At 40.8% G+C, this 19,554-nt stretch overlaps 1 protein-coding gene across 3 annotated transcripts in view; it reads left to right on the top strand.

Annotated features, from left to right (window-relative positions):
- Positions 1 to 19,554, top strand: part of MYO16 (myosin XVI) — a 555,564-nt gene that overhangs the window by 412,383 nt on the left and 123,627 nt on the right. For all 3 annotated transcript variants that reach the window (XM_077482903.1, XM_077482902.1, XM_077482901.1), the window contains exon 23: positions 15,349 to 15,549. In XM_077482903.1, coding sequence (XP_077339029.1) covers positions 15,349 to 15,549 — 201 coding nt within the window. The remainder of the gene's footprint in view (positions 1 to 15,348; positions 15,550 to 19,554) is intronic.

The following is a 19,554-nucleotide window of genomic DNA, read 5'->3' as shown; positions in this document are numbered from 1 at the left end:
TCTGTCTCCTAGATTCTCCAATGGCCTTTTATTTTTGGCCGTTTTCTTCAATAGTGCACATGTAACTTATTTGATACATGAGGTGACAATCTCTTCTTCAGCTAACTAATATGCTGTGCTGTGGGCCTGCTACACACACACAATGTTTTTTGTTGTTAATGTATGGAATGCATTAATGATACAAATAATCATCCTTTTCAACTCCATGAATTAATTGCTTGTAGTCCCTAAAATGGCCTGATTTTGGCAAATTTTACAGCACAATGGGGGTTATTTACTAGAGGTAAATCCACTTTGCACTACAAGTGCACTGCAAGTGAACTTGAAAGTGCACTTGCAATGCACTTGTATTGCATAGGTGGATTTGTTTGAAACCAGAACATACACATCCCCAACTCAGGAACTTACAAAGTTCAACTTTGCTAAAGTGAATGCCATATGAGACATTAGTATGTCAAAGCTGTGTTGATTTTGCCTTCATCAGATGGGGTGATCTCAGCCTTGTAAAAGCCACATTTTGAAGATGCACGCAAATTGTGACTCAAAATGTACATTTCTCTCATGATCCCATGACTAAAATGTGTGTCTTTTCCCTACTTCTATTTTTCTAAAGCCACAAAACACACAGTGTGTCAACATGTGCTATCTGCCATCATGGGATATCAATGTATGCATTTTGTGGGTGCAACCCCTTCCTCAAAACTAAAGTAGGTGAGAGGAAGGAGTTGCACACATCCATTGATCCCCCATGATGGGAGCTAGCACATGTTGACACACTGGGCCTTAATACAGAAAGGACAATCCACTTTGCCCTACAAGCGCACTTTCAAGTGCACTTGCATTGCACTTGTAGTGCAAAGTGGTCATGATCTTGGCCTTTCTCACATTTGGGTTTCTGTATAGTCCATGATTTCCATCATAGTCTGTCCTCTTAAAGATGTCCACCATCTCTTCAACGGACATATTTGAGGACATATATCTCTTCCTGGATCTAGAACTGCCTTGCTCCAGGCTTTCCTCATCGTTGCTGAGAACAGCACACACCTGCTGTGTCTCTGCCATGTGCCCTCCCACTACCTCAAAAGGGAAGAGGCGGGGAATACACTAGAAAGAAAGACAGGGATGGAGTTTCATGCATGAGCAGTGTATAAAAAGTAGAACATGCAGGCGACATACGTAGGATCTGTGAGTGGAGGACGGAGGATCGTTAGCGCCGATCGTTCAAATGAAGGTACAATTGTAACTTGGGCCATCAGTGGTCAGTGGCTTATACTGCTTAGAGATTGAGGTCTACATTGGGACAAGATTAGGAGAGTTTAGCCTGACATTAGGGTTTTTTCTTGTGTTGTGTCTTCCAGATAAAATGGTGGATAAATTCACAGACCCTGACTTCCTGCCCAACATCATATACAATTACAGGGAGCTGCCATGTCACTGGTAAGTCCAATGCAGGGCCTATTCGAACAAGCAAAAAAGGAAGGCAGCGCTGGATAAACTGTTGGAATTGGTGAAGCCTGTGTATCCCATGGCAAACATCAACTATTTGAAGGCCAAAATTGGTAGCCTGAGGAGCACATATAATAAGGAGCACAAGAAGGTTCATGATTCCATGAGATCCGGAGCAGCAGCAGATGACGTATATGTCCACAGGCTGCAGTACTATGACAGGGTGTTTTTTTTGTCAGACCAGACGGAACCCAGGCCATCACTATCAACACTTCCTTCATTCACACATCAGCTGAGGCTCCTGAAGTCCAACCTGGGCCTTCCCCCCAGGAAGAAGATGTGGAGAAGCCCATCTTGACCAAGGTATAGCATTGTTGAACATATTTTTTGTCACAAATTGAATGATGTTAACTAGATGTTATTGATCACTAATTTCTGGTTTAACAAAGTGGTTTACATATCAATAGACAGTAATAGTCAAAAATTATTGGGACAAGAATGAAAAATGCTGGGGCCAGAATGATAGTCTTTTCTATTTGTTAACATTCAATTTGCAACAGTCATGAGCTCAAAATTGTGTGTGAATGATGACCAAAAACCTAAAACGATGTACTATTTTCATACACAGGAAAGTCTCACCCAGGAGGAGACTGTGGCAAGCAGCCTGATGGAATCCCAAGTTCCTTCCCTCCACCCATAAACCAAAAGGACCAGAAAGGCAAGGAATCTTCAAGAGTCCGTGGCTGCTTTATTAAAACAGGTTAATGCGACACTTAACTTGATCTCTGGTGGCCATAAGGCATTTGGACTTGTCACTGCAAGCAAACTGGAACACATGGAGGAGGGCCAACGCACAATCTGTGAAGAAATTATTTTGAAGGCCCTAAACAAGGGTATGAGGGGTGAACTCACAACTAAAACCCACCTGTGTGAGTTGGACCATGCTCCTCCACCACCTCCAGCAACCCCACCAACACAACAGCCCCCCGACCCACCACAGCAGCATGGAAGGAAGCATGGAAGGAAGTGTTGAGAGTGATGGCCTGGGTTTGGTGTGGTCTGCCAAAAAACTCAGGCTGTTGTAAGGCCACAGCCTCAGGACATATATTTCATCTGCTGCTGCTCCAGATCTCTTGGAGTCCTTGACCGTATTGTGCTCCCTATTAAAAGGACTCCTCAGGTTACCAATTTAGATTTTATTAATTTATTGGTCAAATAATTGAAGTCTGCCCTGGGGTACAAAGGCTTCACCAATTCCAACTGTTTCTCCAGCGTTGCCTTCCTCTTTATTTTTTTATTGACCTTGTTCCCCCTATTAAATTTCAAATTTTTGTTTGGAAAAATACTTGGCTATATGTTTTACTTCTAAAGGGACAGTTTGTTTGTCAGTAGGCAGGTACATTTCAAAAATACAATGACAAATTAACAAGGGACACCAACATAGTTGTATCTTTGAGATTAAAAAATACAAGATAATAATGGTGTTGTGGTAACTTGACACACAAAACGAAAAACAAAATTATGGAGATCACTAGAAAAAAAAAGATTATTCTGGAGATCACGAGTAAAAGAAACCAACAAAAACAAATATTATTCAGGAGATCACTATAAAGAATAAAAAATCAGTTTTTCAGAACTCTGTGTATATATCAGCAGCAAAGCAACTTCATTATTATAGCCTTATAAAGAAGAAGAGGATGCGCTGCATTGAGAGATTTCATAATTTGCTGCTTGACGAATGTGATATTTGCATTGTGAACGCTAGTTTTACAAGACCGCACGCTTCCTGGTCGTATGTGATTCCCAGCATGCATGAACTTTTGTGCCCGGACTTGTGTACACACGATCGGACTTTCTGACAACAAAGTTTTGTTGGCGGAAAATTTGAGAACCTGCTAGCCAACATTTGTTGGCAGAAAGTCCGACAGAAAATGTTCAATGCAGCATACACACAGTTGGCCAACAAGCTCACATCCAACATTTCCATCGGAAAATCCGACTGTGTGTACGCAACATTAGTCTAGGGATAGTGTGAGTGTAGTGAGGAGGTCCATCAACAAACTTTGCATAGTGTGCAGCTAGAGTAGGGACAGTGCAAATAGTTTCACTGTAGTGTAGTCAGACCGTGTCCCAATACACAAATGTAATCTTTACATTAGTGCATGGCTAGAATAGGGACAGTTCAGATAGCGTCAGTGTAGTGATGGTTGAACACCGTTTATTTGATTGCCATACTGACAGTTTAACGCCATTTTCTTCTGTGTGTATTACTGCCAGTTTAACGCCATTTACTTCTGTGTGTGTTACTGCCAGTTTAGCGCCATATAGTTCTGTGTGCGTTACTGCCAGTTAAACACCATATAGTTCAGTGTGCATTACTGCCAGTTTAACTCCATATAGTTCTGTGTGCGTTACTGTATGTTTGGTGCATTATATTGCAGTATATTATAGTGTATCCGTGGAGTGTGTCTGTAGTAAGTACTTGAATTAAAGTGCACCAAACACCACCAAACACCAAACACCACACCACGTCCCAGGTCCTAGAAGCACATCTGCCAGCAGCACACCATCAGCTGTAGACTATATCCAGCAAATTTCTCTGCCCCGTTTGCTGCAGCCGAAAAAAAAAATGCAGTCCCTGCCACCCACATGCCCAGCGTCTAAAAGCAAGCTTGTCAAAGCTGTTGGCTTTCCAACTTCTGCCTTTCAGCCTGGTGGATTCTGTCCCCTTCCGTGAATTCGCACAATGTGCTGTACCACAATGGCAGGTTCCCAGTCGCTACTACTTTTCACGTAAGGCCATTCCATCTCTCTACTATCATGTGGAAGGAAATGTTCTGGCATCGTTGGGCAAGGCAGTCAGCCATAAAATCACATTACTGCTGACAACGTGGTCCAGCAAGCATGGACAGGGACGATATAGTTAGTTCACAGCACACTGGGTAATGCTTCTTGCAACTCAAAAGGATGCAGGACAGGGCTTGGTGCTGTAGCTTGTTGTGCCCCCATGTCTCCATACAGCTGGTGGTGATGATGCCAGACCTGTGAGCTCTACCCCCCCTCCTCCTCTGCCACCTCCATGCCCGTCTCTGCAGAATAGTTCTATGAATATCAGGTACCCCCTAAGCGTTCAAAGGGCTATTCCATGAGTCAAGCTAAAAGGTGCCATGCAGTGCTTCAGCTGGTGTGTTTAGGGGATAGGAACCACCCCGGAACCGAGATTCTTGAAGCTCTGCAGGGACAGGCCCTGAGGTGGTTCACACCACACCAGCTGGAGCCAGGAATGGTGGTGTGCGATAATGGCTCAAACCTCCTGTCTGCCCTTAGACGGGGAAAGTTGACACATGTCCCATGCCTAGAACATGTCCTCAATTTGGTGGTGCAGCGTTTTCTAAATATGTCCCCAGGACTGCAAGATGTGCTAAAGCTCACTAGAAGAGTCTATAGCCATTTAAGGTGGTCATACACAGCCAGTTTTCAGTTGGCTGAAATTCAGCAGGAATTATATCTGCCCATAAACGGCCTGATTTGTGACATGCCCACCAGGTGGAACTCGACTTTGGCAATGCTGAAGCGGCTATACATGCAGCAGAGGGCCGTCAATGAGTACCTGTGCAAGTACGGCACAATGACCGACTCAAGCTGCCTCAGCTTTTCCCCACGCCAATGGCAGATAATTAAGGATGCATGCACTGTATTGGCACCATTTGAGGAGGCCACAAGGTTGGTGAGCCGTGACAGTGCATGCATCAGTGACACAATCCCTGTTGTGTTCCTGCTGGAGCAGACTCTGCAGCATTATGGACAGGGCACTGGAGGCAGAGCAGCAGGAGGAAGAGGAGAACTTCCTTTCCTCTCAAGGGCCACTTTATCCAGACACCATCATTCCTATGTCACAGAACACACAGGAGGAGAGAGGGAAGGAGGATGAGAAGGAGGATCAACTTGGGAGTAGTTCGTGGCTGGGAGGAGGAAGTTCCAGATGCTGTCATCCTGAGTGACCCAGAGGAGTCTGCTTCTCAAGCCTCTGCAAATTTGGGGAGCATGGGCAACCTCATGCTTCTAAGCCTGCGTGGCATAAAGGAAAAGGATGATTACTGGTTGGCAACCCTCCTTGACCACCGTTATAAGGTGAAGGTCTCAGAACTCATCCCATCCCCACAGAGGGTGCAGAAGATAAAATCTCTTGAGGACACGTTAAAGAGGATTTTATTGAACGTTTTTCCTGACTCCAGTAGGTTACAGTGTTGTAGAAAACATAGTTTTGAATCTTCTGTTGGTCAAGAGAGGAGTGTTGGAGAAGGCGTCCGCCTAAGTGAGGCATTTCAGAATTTATTTAGTCCTCACCGCCCGGGGCTATCAGCTTCCAAATCCCATTGGCAGCATCTGGATCACATGGTGGGCGATTACCTCGGGGCCAAAACAGAGATGGAGAGCTTTCCAGCTGATGATCCACTGACTTACTGGGTCATGAGAAAAGACCACTGACCAGAACTTGCCCAGTATGCTACTGAGTTGTTGGTCTGCCCTGCATCCAGCGTGCTTTCAGGATGGGCATTCAGTGCTGCAGGAGGTTTCATTACTGATCATAGAACACAACTGTCCACAGACTTCATGGACCATTTGACTTTTATAAAAATGAATCAGTGCTGGATCATTAGCTATGAAGCCTCTGATGCCAAAGTCACTGATTAAGTCTTTTTGGGATGTGGAATCTCTGCAGGACTTCGAGGCTACCTAGATTTGAGGGTGTTCAATCATTTCCTCTGGAAGAATGTTTTTGGTATAGGTTTAATGGGCACAATTAACACCCAAAGACCAAGTTTTCTGCACCTGTTTGATAGGTGCATATCATTGCAATTTTTTTGGCTTTCATCAAGAGTACCACTATAGGGTTATGGTTGGAAGGTGCCACCGACACCCAAAGACCAATTTTTCTGCACCTGTTTGACAGGTACATATCATTGCAATTTTTCCACAGCAAGGCCAATTCTTGCTTTCATCCAGATTACCTCTATAGGGTTACGGTGGGAAGGTGCCACCAACACTCAAAGACCAATTTTTACACACCTGTTACTTCTATCCAAAGTCAAAGTGACACCAGAATGTATCCAAAAAAGCTCCAATATTTTTCCTAGTGCACTACATTGTGGTCTCATCATACACACTGGCTCCCTAGCTGTTGCTGAGCAAAATAAAGGCAGCTTTCAGGGAAAATGTTGTTTTCTTTGGCTTTATCAATGTAATTATTGCTGCAGCAGATTCTAGACATGGCACATATCTGCCACTTTACAGGTAGACTAAGGGAGCCCCCCAGGCACTATATTGGAAATCTAAAAATCCCCGCTCATTTAAAAATTACATTTTTCACAAACTTTTTTTTTATTGATACATGTCCCCCAGTGCAGACCCCTATAACCATTGTATGCCCAATTACTTGCATATAAGCCTTCCAAATGGGCACTTTTGATGTTCAGGTCCCATTGACTTTAATGGGGTTCGTTATTCGGGTCCAAACTTTTAGTGTGTTTGAAAGTTCTGGTGCAAACAGTTTGGCCCATCCCTAGTTGAGACAACAGAAAATAATGCTCTGTAATTTACATATCATAAATATAGAAAAAATCGAACGACCATTCATATAATATCTTCAGCTAAATAAAGTGTCATCATTATAAATTATAACAAAATTAGTGTAGCCCAACAATTTATGCTGATATTAATTAGTTCATATATGAAAAAAATTGTAAAAGGAATATACGTGACTATCAATCAATCCTTGCAAACATTTAAATAAAAAATAACAAATAACCACACACAAAGCCAAGCATAAAAAAAGAAAGAAAAAAAAAACAGTCCAGTGGGTTGTGTGATTCCAGTGTAAGTGGATTGAGTTGATTTATTAAATAAAAGGTTTTTATAGTTTTATACAGAGCTCCCTCTTTTGTTTATAAAAGTTTTTGGAGTATGGAGTTTCATCGTTGTTGAATGATTATATGAAATGTTTTTAGTGGAAAGATCCCCGGTGCCCATGAATAATGCATATAGATATAAATGCTGATTTTATTATCAGTCATTAGTTCTGGTGAGTGATTTAGCATATTTTGGTGGTGGTTTCAACACTGAAGGTGGAGCATGTCATTTGCTTGATTAGAGACGGGATTCTCAGCTCTTTCTTTCACTTTGGATGTGGATTTTTTGAAAAAAACTTTAATGCACAGGACACTTTATTTAATTGAAGGTATTATATAAATAGTCGTTTGATTTTTATTATACATATGATATGCAAATTACAGAACATCACTTTTTTTATGCACGGGACACTTTATTTGAAGATATTACATGAATTGTTGTTTGATTTTTAATATATTTAAGATATGTAAATTACAGAACATTATTTTCTGTTGTTTCTAATGTTACACAGTACATATAGTGGTCGTAGCGCTGTCTGCATAAAAAAACCATTATACTTTTACAGTGACATTTCTTTTATTTCCTTAATATTTAGCTAGTTACTTTCTTAAAAAAAAAAAGACATCAAACCTCGGTAATCTTTGATCTCTTTCATGTTGTTCAGTTAGATTTCTGCCTCTTGAATGTTGCCTGGTGTATATTATATATTTTTTGTCATTATTTTTTGCTATAGAAAAGTGAAGAGAAACAACTGGAGAAAGGTGCACAGACTGGGAGCTTCATGTAAAAGCTGGGGTTTGCTGTCCTTGAACATTGCCTTAAATACTTTGATTAAGATGAACCACCCAGAACTGTTTCTCATATTTCTATCAGACCTATTCAAAAAGGCATATGCAGGAACCAATTATCTTTCAATTCTGTGCAAGGCTGCATTGCTGCCCAGAAATTGCTAGATGTCTGGAAGCTTTGCTGACCTTTGGTCTCAATGGTTTAAAAGAAAAGAAAGATGAAGTACAGGTGCATCTTAAAAAAAATGGAATAGCTTCAAAACGTTAATTTATTTCAGTAATTTAATTAAAGAAGTGAAACTTATAAAGATACATTAGAGGGTATAGAGCATAGAGTGATATATTTCAAGCATTTCTTTCTTTTAATTTGGATAATTATGGCTTACAGCTAATGAAAACCCAGAATTTATTAGCACAGAAAATTAGAATATTACATAAGACCAATAAAAAAAAGGATTTTTAATACAGGAATGTTGGCTTACTGAAAAGTATGTCCGTGTACAGTATAATATGCACTCAATACTTGGTCGGGGATTCTTTTGCAATTATTACTGCATCAAGGCAGCATGGTATGGAGGCAATCAGCCTGTGGCACTGCTGAGGTATTACAGAAGCCCAGGTTGCTTTGATAGTGGCCTTCAGCTGGTCTGCATTGTTGGGTCTGGTGTCTCTCATTATGTATTTATGTCAGGTACTTATATAGCACAATTTAGGCAGCGCTTTTACATACACATTGTACATTCACAACAGTCCCTACCCTTAAGCAGCTTATACTCTAAGGCCCCTAACTCACATTCATATTAGGGACAATTTAGACAGGATCCAATTAACATACCAGCATGTCTTTGGAGTGTGGGAGGAAACTGCATTACCCAGAGAAAACCCATGCAGGCACAGGGAGAACATACAAACTCCAGGCAGGTAGTGTGATTCGAACCAGCAACCCTTCTTATTGCTAGGTGAAAGTGCTATCCACTACACCACTGTGCCACCCAAACTTGACAAAACCCCACAGATTCTCCATGGGGCTTAGGCGAGTTTGCTGGCCAATCAAACACAATTATACCATGATCATTAAACCAGGTATTGGTACTTTTGGCAGTGTGGGCAAGTGCCAAGTCCTGCTGGAAAATGAAATCAGCATCAGCTGGTTAGCATGAAGTGCTCTAGAATTTTCTTGGTGGAGGGCTGCATGACTTTGGACTTGATAAAATACAGTGAACCAACACCAGCAGATAACATGATTGTGGAAACTTTCCAATGGACCCTTTGCAACTTGTATTCTGTGCCTCTCCACTGTTCCTCCAGACTCTGGGACCTTGATTTCCAAATGAAATGCAAAATTTACTTTCATCCAAAAAGGGGACTTTGGGCCACCAGTGCAGTCCTTTTTCTCCTTAGCCCATGTAAGACACTTCTGTCTCTGGTTCAGGAGTGGTTTGACACAAGGAATGCAACAGTTGTAGCCTGTGTCCTGTATATGTCTGTGTCTGGTGGCTCTTGAAGCACTGACACTAGCCCTAGTCCACTCCTTGTAAATCTCCCCCAAAGTTTGAATGCTCTTTGCTTCACAATCCTTTTGAGGCTGCAGTTATCCTTGTTATTTGTGCACCTTATTCCCCAATACTTTTTTCCTCCCACTCAGCTTACCATTAACATGCTTGGATACAGCACTGTTTTTTTAGAAATGACCTTTTGTGACTTACCCTCCTTGTGGAGGGTATCTATCACTGTCTTCTGGAGTTTGGACAACTGTCCAGTCAGCAGTCTTCCCCATGATTGTGTAACCTACTGAACCAGACTGAGACCATTTAACCACTTTCAGACCGGACCATTTTGCTGGTAAATGACCAGAGGTCTTTTTACACTTTGGCACTGCGCTGCTTTAACTGGTAATTGCGCGGTCATGCAATGTTGTACCCAAACAAAATTTGCGTCCTTTTCTTCCCACAAATAGAGCTTTCTTTTGATGGTATTTGATTGCCTCTGCGATTTTTATTTTTTGCGATATAAACGTAAAAAGACCGCAAATTTTGAAAAAAAATGATATTTTCTACTTTTTGTTATTAGAAAAATCCAATAAACTCAATTTTAGTCATACATTTAGGCCAAAATGTATTCAGCCACATGTCTTTGGTAAAAAAAAAGTCAATAATTGTATATTTATTGGTTTGCGCAAAAGTTGTCACATCTACAAACTAAGGTACGTTTTCTGGAATTTACGCAGCTTTTAGTTTACGACTGCCTATCTCATTTCTTGAGGTGCTAAATTGGCAGGGCAGTACAAAACCCCCCCAAATGACCCCATTTTGGAAAGTAGACCCCCTAAGGAAATTGATAAGAGGCATGTTGAGCCCATTGAATATTTTATTTTTTTGCCTCAAGCGATTGAATAATGACAAAAAAAAAATATTTTTTTTTTTTACACAAAGTTGTCACTAAATGATATATTGCTCACACATGCTATGGGCATATGTGAAATGACACCCCAAAATAAATTCTGCTGCTTCTCCTGAGTACGGGGATACCACATATGTGGGACTTTTTGGGAGCCTAGCCGCGTACGGGGCCCCGAAAACCAAGCACCGCCTTCAGGCTTTCTAAGGGCGTAAATTTTTGAGTTCACTTCTCACTACCTATTACAGTTTTGAAGGCCATAAAATGCCAAGATGGCACAAAACCCCCACAAATGACCCCATTTTAGAAAGTAGACACCCCAAGCTATTTGCTGAGAGGCATGTTGAGTCCATGGAATATTTTATATTTTGCCACAAGTTGCGGGAAAATTACAAACTTTTTTTTTTTTTTTTTTTTCACAAAGTTGTCACTAAATGATATATTGCTCACGCATGCCATGGGCATATGTGAAATAACACCCCAAAATAAATTCTGCTGCTTCTCCTGAGTACGGGGATACCACATATGTGGGACTTTTTGGGAGCCTAGCCGCGTACGGGGCCCCGAAAACCAAGCACCGCCTTCAGGCTTTCTAAGGGCGTTACAGTTTTGAAGGCCATAAAATGCCAAGATGGCACAAACCCCCCCCCAAATGACCCCATTTTGGAAAGTAGACACCCCTAAATTTAGGGGTACACTAGTGAGACTAGGTAATAAATGGCGGGTGCCCTGAAACTATAAAAAAATAACTAACCAACCAGCGTCACCTGTAACAGTTATATGGTGATCACTGGTGAAAGGGTTAACTAGGGGGCAATCAGGGGGCTTTATGCGGTAGTATATGGGGGTCCCTGGCGCTATAAAAAGCTACGGCGAACCTAAATACCTACCTGCCTAACTAGCGTCACCTGTGACACTAATACAGCGATCAGAAAAACTATCGCTTATTAGGCTGGGTTCACACTGGAGCGATGCGGGAACGCCACGAATGCGCGGCGGGTTCCCGCATCGCATGCCTCCCGGCGGCAGTTCACACTGCCCTATGCGAACTGCTGGGAGTGTCAGTGAAATGTTAATGACACCCCCAGATCAGTTCGCATATCGTAGTGCGATCTGCAAACTTGGATCGCATGGTGTGAACACCCATGCGATCCAATTCTGCTGCGGACCAAAAAAAGGGTCCCGTGCGAGTTTGCGGCGGGTGCGGCGGGTGCGACACGAATTCAGCCATACTATCTGTATAGCTGAACTCGAATCGCACAGAGATCGGATGTGATTTGCACTGCAGTGCGGTGCGAATCACATCCGTTCTCATAAACCGCTGCAATGTGAACCCAGCCTTAGTGACACTGGCGACGGGGGGTGATCACGGGGTTAAACCTTTATTGGGGGGGTTAGGGGGTACCTTAGAACTAAAGGGGGCTAACCCTAACTGCCCTAACAGTTATTAGTCACAAATGACACCCGCCGGGTGATCAGGGGGTTAAACCTTTATTAGGTAATAAATGGCGGGTGCCCTGAAACTATAAAAAAATAACTAACCAACCAGCGTCACCTGTAACAGTTATATGGTGATCACTGGTGAAAGGGTTAACTAGGGGGCAATCAGGGGGCTTTATGCGGTAGTATATGGGGGTCCCTGGCGCTATAAAAAGCTGCGGCGAACCTAAATACCTACCTGCCTAACTAGCGTCACCTGTGACACTAATACGGCGATCAGAAAAATGATCGCTTATTAGGCTGGGTTCACACTGGAGCGATGCGGAAACGCCACGAATCCGCGGCGGGTTCCCGCATCGCATGCCTCCCGGCGGCAGTTCACACTGCCCTATGCGAACTGCTGGGAGTGTCAGTGAAATGTTACTGACACCCCCAGATCAGTTCGCATATCGCAGTGCGATCTGCAAACTCGGATCGCATGGTGTGAACACCCATGCGATCCGATTCTGCTGCGGGCCAAAAAAAGGGTCCCGTGCGAATTTGCGGCGGGTGCGGCGGGTGTGGCGGGTGCGGCGAATGGCTGAACTCGAATCGCACAAAGATCGGATGTGATTTGCACTGCAGTGCGGTGCGAATCACATTCGTTCTCATAAACCGCTGCAATGTGAACCCAGCCTTAGTGACACTGGCGACGGGGGGTGATCACGGGGTTAAACCTTTATTGGGGGGGTTAGGGGGGCACATTAGAACTAAAGGGGGCTAACCCTAACTGCCCTAACAGTTATTACAGTCACAAATGACACCAATGCAAAAAAAAAAAAAATGACATTGGTGTCACTGTGACTGGGGGGCAGGGGTAATTGGGGGGGGTGATCGGGGGGGTGTGAGTGTGCCTGGCATGTTCTACTGTGTGTGTAGAGTGTTGGTGCAACTCACCGATCCGCTCTCCTCCGTGTCAGAACGAAAAATACCGACACGGAGGAGAGAATACATCACTTCCTCTCCTGTGTTTACATTACAGGAGAGGAAGTGATGTCACGGGGGATTTCTATTCGTCGGGAGCGATCGCGAGGGGGTGGCCATGAATGAATGGCCGCCCCCTCGTCCCGGATCGCTCCCGGACGAAAACCGACCGCCGCAGGCACCGGGCAGGGGCCCGATCGGGCCCCCGACCCGCGGGAAGGCAGGGACGTACAGGTACGCCCATATGCCTGCCCGTGCCATGCTGTCGACGTACATCGTCGTGCGGCGGTCGGCAACTGGTTAAAGACTAAATAAACCTTTACAGGGGTTTTGAGTTAATTAGAATGTGACACCAGGAGTCTACAATATTGATTTTTTTTCACAATAATCTAATTTTCTGAGATACTGAAGTTTGGGTTTTCACTAGCTGTAAGTCATAATCATCAAAATGAAAAGAAAGAAATGCTTGAAATATATCACTCTGTGTTTAATGTCTCTATATAATATATGAGTTTCACTTTTTGAATTGAATTACTGAAATAAATAAACTTTTTGATGATATACAAATTTTTTTGACATGCACCTGTACTTATCTGCATATCTGTCCTACGTTATGTGATCTAAAGTATTAAAATCCAGAGGGGTAAGCCAGGCAATATAGAAGTTGGAATTTTCAAAATGAGAAATCAACAGCCACCTCTTATAATAGGTTAAGTAGTTAAAGCGGTAGTAAACCCGCTAATGTTTTTTTTTTTTTTTTTACCACCTGCAAAGCAAAAGGCATAATCAGCTAGTATGCACCGCATACTAGCTCATTATGAAATACTTACCTTAGAACGAGGCCCCGACATCTGGCCCGATCCACACCGAGGGAGCTGACATGCTCCCTCTGCGTTTCATCCGGGCATCGCGGCTCTGGCGCTGTGATCGTCCGGAGCTGCGATATCGTCACTCCCGCGCATGCGCGTGGGAGATTTCATCCCGGCTGGTCGGCCACTGCCGGATTTTCAGCCAAGAATCCCCTTGTGCACATGCGCCGCTGCAGTCAGCGGCGCATACCGAGGGGAATATCTCCTAAACCGTACAGGTTTAGGAGATATTTTTTTTACCTACAGGTAAGCCTTATTATAGGCTTTCCTGTAGGTAAAAGTAAAAAAAAAAGAATATACAACCACTTTAATACTAATAACATTGCAAATGGATCCATGATGTGTAATTTAGATATATTTTATTATATAATGCTAGAATGTGATCAGCGCATTGCATCCATCAGATATTGTTTATGGATTTAAAGCAGAAGTGATTTGTGGTTGCTAAGATCTGATGGACAGTAAATCCCAGCTTGCTTTCCACTAAAACTAAATGTAGATATTATTGTATCTCAGGCGTATTGTGCAGGAATACAGTAGGTAGGCAGTACTTCTAAAATATTAGAGCTTTTCTGTTGTTATCCATACAAGCCTTTCCTCCTTCAAAATGACTCCTTACTAATTTGCTAATGATATGTATTACAGACAATAGGTATACAAAATGCCAAGTAACAATGTTTTTTTTTTATTTATATATAACTGTATATAATACTATATAAGATTGCAAGGAGATATTTTTTTTACCTACAGGTAAGCCTTATTATAGGCTTTCCTGTAGGTAAAAGTAAAAAAAAAAGAGTATACAACCACTTTAATACTAATAACATTGCAAATGGATCCATGATGTGTAATTTAGATATATTTTTACAGATTCATTCAACTTATACATTAGAATGAAGCTAATTGTACACTTGATTTAAGCACATTTCTGACAAATTTCACCTAAAAAGAACTGCACTTATCCTCATCCCTCTAGGAATGAAAAAATAGCTTGGGACATTTGCTGTGAAATGCATTGGAGTAAATTGGAGGTGCATTTTACTGAAATTCCAACAACAGCAAAATCAGTCTTGCAGATATTTCACAGCATAACCCTATTTCTAACGCTAGAATGTGATCAGCGCATTGCATCCATCAGATATTGTTTATGGATTTAAAGCAGAAGTGATTTGTGGTTGCTAAGATCTGATGGACAGTAAATCCCAGCTTGCTTTCCACTAAAACTAAATGTAGATATTATTGTATCTCAGGCGTATTGTGCAGGAATACAGTAGGTAGGCAGTACTTCTAAAATATTAGAGCTTTTCTGTTGTTATCCATACAAGCCTTTCCTCCTTCAAAATGACTCCTTACTAATTTGCTAATGATATGTATTACAGACAATAGGTATACAAAATGCTAAGTAACAATGTTTTTTTTTATTTATATATAACTGTATATAATACTATATAAGATTGCAACAATTGTATAAAATAACTTTACACAAAATACTTTGTTATATTAATAAAACCAAATAAAATGTGTTTGTTTTTCAGAAGCCATTAGGTTTTCTGTCTGTTCTAGATGAGGAAAGTCAGTCCATTCATTCCATGGAACAAAGCCTCTCCAAGCGACTGCAGTCACTCTTGGAAACATCAAATTCAAATACAGTGTACACATCAGCAAAGGACGGCAATGGCAATGTCACATCTAAGGATCAAGGTCCCGTCTTCACAATTATGCATTATGCAGGAAGGGTAAGAAGTATGAATTGTGTAAACAGGATCCTGCACTAAAGAAAGAATGTTTCTTTGTAACATATACCTATGTTATAGTTTATGCTACCTTTTTATATGAATATTTCAACTTTATTCTGCAATCATACTAATTTCAATTTCCCAGCCCCTGAAAGATTTATCAAAGGGTGTCATGGTGCTGAAATATTGATTTACTTTCTTAATAATATCATCATTCATTTAGAGGCAGCATAAATGTATTCGCTTCATTTTGATGGCACAGCCCCTGGCTTGGGGGAAAAGACCTAATTAACCACTAGGGTGACATTCACTGGATCCTTGTTAGTTCTGCAGCCTCTGAACTTGATTAGCTTCTGCATTTTAAGCTGCTCAAAATTGTCATGGTATTAAAGCATTGCAAGTGGCAGGAGAGTGTATGAACACACAGCATTTCCATCTCCATAATGATGCTACTGCCACAACATGTCTTCAGATCATTAGTGAAATATGTGTCATGATATGCCAGATGAGCCAATCCGAAAAAACTGCGACACCAATTATTATTTATTATAATTTTCTTTTATAAACTGGGCCTTTCTTGAAGCTGATGTCCACTAATGTCCACATATACTTGGAACCAGAATTTATGAGCCATGTATGAGTACATTTCTTATTTCAGGTCAAGAAGAAACCATAAGAGTAAACAAACCTGAGTAGTGAAAATACTATTAACTATATATAGGATGTATTTTCCTGAAATCCTGTTGAAATAAAAAAAAAAAAGTCCATATGCAACTCTTTTTTGTGTGCTATTTCATATTTTAATGTCCCCAATTAGTTTAGGAACCAATACAATATTTTTAGTGCACATTTGCACTTAAAGTGTATTTTAAAGGTTATTTTTTGGGGGTGTTTATTTTCATGTATTTTATTTTCATTTATTTTTGTTTTTTTGTTTTTTAAATGGGTAGTCATATTAACTATTCTTGTGCCATTCGGAATTCCAGCTTACTCACTAGCCTTGCTAATGAAACTGCTCCTGCACTCTTCTCTTCATACAAGAGTAATGATGCAAAATATGCCTGTGCTTTTGTGTACTAGTATATACTGTATGCCTGTTGCTCACAAGAAACTAGCATCCAGAGCTCTGCTCTCCCTGGATAAATGTTCATGTGTTTTTACGCATTCATTGAAATGAATATATTAGGTTTGTAAACCCCACATCAGGTAACATAGCATAGAAACCAGAAGAAAGTATAGTTTCGGACATTCCTTTTTAGAATGGCATTTACCCCCCCTTTTGCACAGTGCTACACATTTTTTACACTGTTAAAGTGTAAGGGACACGGACATGAAAAATCAAAAGTGCTAATTTTAAAGGCTTAAATGCAAGTTATTGCCATAAAAAGTGTTTGGGAACCCGAGTCCTGCCCCAGGGGACATGTATCAATGCAGAAAATAATTGTTAAAACGGACATTTTTTCAGGAGCAGGGATTTTAAGAATGCTTAAAGTGAAACAATGAAAATAAAATACTCCTTTAAATATTGTGCCTGGGGGGTCCCCTTAATCTGCCTGTGAAGTAGCACATTTTACCCATGTTTGGAACAGTACCGCAGCAAAAGGAAATTTCTAAAGGAAAAAAATGTAATTTAAAATTGCTCACAGCTGTAATGTATTGTCAGATCCTGGCAATATACATAAAAAAAATATTTGACAAAAACAGCGTGGGTCCCCCCCAGTCCATACTAGGCCCTTTGGGTCTGGTATCAATATTAAGGGGAACACCATGCCAATTTTTTTTTTTAAATGGCATGGGGGTCCCCCCCAAAATCCATAGCAGACCTAGAGGGCCTGGTATGGATGAGGGGAACCCATGTTTTTTTTTCTGAATTCTCTCATAGGGCTCCCCTTAACCACTTCAATAATTCAAATTAGCCACAAATCTGCAGAGCAACCAATCAGCTTCTAACCTCAGCTTGTTTAATTAAGCTTTAGCAATAAAACCCGGAAACTGATTGGTTTCATTGCAGAATTGTAACTCATTTTTAAAAGTGAACACACAACTCAAATAATTCAAGTCCAGAGTTAGATGGAATGCTATATGCTGCTGCTCGGTAGAGGATACCCCTTTCTCCTTGGGATTAATATGGATTCTACACTGGTTGTGGTAGAATACATTTGTGGGGAAAGAATATTATGATTTCTGGCAAATTTGCACTGAATAATATTGCCTCTCAAAACATGGTATCGAGAAATATGACACTTGTCTAACATAACAATTCATTAACATGGCATATAGTAACATGGCGTTTATATATTATACTACCTAAATACCACCTTATTAGTGTGATATTCAGGACTTCAATAACATGGCATATGGTAAAATAGCACCTATGTAACAAGGTAAATCTCTCCAGGTGACGTTAATTCCCAAGTGTTATGCCATACATATCAAGGAAATAACCTTATCAATACTGACTATATTTATTCACTCCAGTATCCCCAAAAAATTGGTAGTCCCATTCCTAAGAAAAACCCAGGGTAAAAGTTAAACTGTATTACTTTTGACCCAGGTGCATAAAGCCTCTATTTTTTGGACATTGTTAAAAAAGTACTACCTTCTTAAAATATCCTACAGCATGAAATGTAAGTAACAAATGAAGCCTTTGAGAGTCAGATCTTGATAAATATACATTGATGGAGGGGGATTGGGTAGATCAGGACAAAGGGGCAAAAGCATAAGCACACTTTGTTTTTAAATTAATCGATCCTTTAGAAGCATGATAGCTAGGGGTTGTTGCCTTGTTGCCTTTAAGCATGTGCTTAATATGCTTAATGGTTAATTTAGCCCTGACCGTATATCAGGTATTAAAATGAGATGTTGGCTCCTGCTACTTGATTACTGCCAAGAAATTTCTCAGAGTAGTTTTATGATTACTTGTAAGTTTTAAAGTAACTATTATTGCTTTTTGGCATAAACAATTACAATATTACTGCAACAACTTGTGAACCACCTCCTCTTTTTACTTGATGGCCCATCCTGCATTCCAGCCGAGCTCCTTTCCACCTACATTACATGAAATTATCCAGTGTTTGTCTTCTCTATCATGTTTTTTTTTTTTTTTTTTTTTTTTTTTTAGCATAATTTTGCACATATAAGCACAGCAATATTCTGTTTAGGATTTTATGAAGCTTGACTTTTTCCCAGGAGCAACTTCCAGTTTAATTGTAGTTTCCTTTAACTTTGAAACATGCGAATGCCAGCAAATACCTAGCTTCAAGGAGATTTGCCATTTTCTCAAACACGTGTAAGCGCTGCTAATTATTTTTTCTTGGGTTCTTGTGACAGTCACAAGGTACATTCCAGACTTCTGCTGTTCAACCTTGTCTTTGCCTTTGATTCACAGTTACTTAAGCTATTTTGTGTTTTCTTGGAAAGTGAATAATACTCTTTTCAGTTTCTGGCATGCTTTCATTGTTAAACTAATGTTATAAACTTGATAAGAGATCTTATTTAATATAATATTAAAGGTTGTTTTTAAAGCAAAATGTATTTATTAATACCTTCAAAATATGTAGTGGGGAAGTGCTCTTTAATAAGTAATGCATTTATTGTTTGTAAGCACTGAAGCAATCTCACATTTCTGTCGGTTGAGTAATCAGTATGGCTGTCTCAGATTATGATTTAAAACATCCTGGATGGATTATATATGTCCAGGCTGACCCTGATGCTCCTTAAATATTCTGTGAAGAACTCTAGAGCCCATGGTTATGAAACGAGAATTGTTTTGATGGCCTTCTAAATCTGGAAAATGTAAATTGTAAGCAGAACTATCATGAATAATCTAGTCTTATATTCAAGGAAATTTAAACTGCTGATAGACATACATGGGGAGTTCTCCACAGTCAATATCTTCATCTGGTGTAGACATACCGTAAGTGTGATTGTGCTTGGCCAAGCATCAGGGTTGTGTCTATGGTGGGATGGGGAGCTGACCATTGCCAATAGATGATGCTGGTGCTG

This window comes from Lithobates pipiens, unplaced genomic scaffold, assembly GCF_037356315.1.
Source record: "Lithobates pipiens isolate NorthernLeopardFrog02 unplaced genomic scaffold, aLitPip1_a1.2 Scaffold_16, whole genome shotgun sequence".
NCBI lineage: Eukaryota > Metazoa > Chordata > Amphibia > Anura > Ranidae > Lithobates > Lithobates pipiens.
Note: the sequence above shows the minus strand (reverse complement) of the source record. Positions and strands in the feature narration are given on the sequence as shown.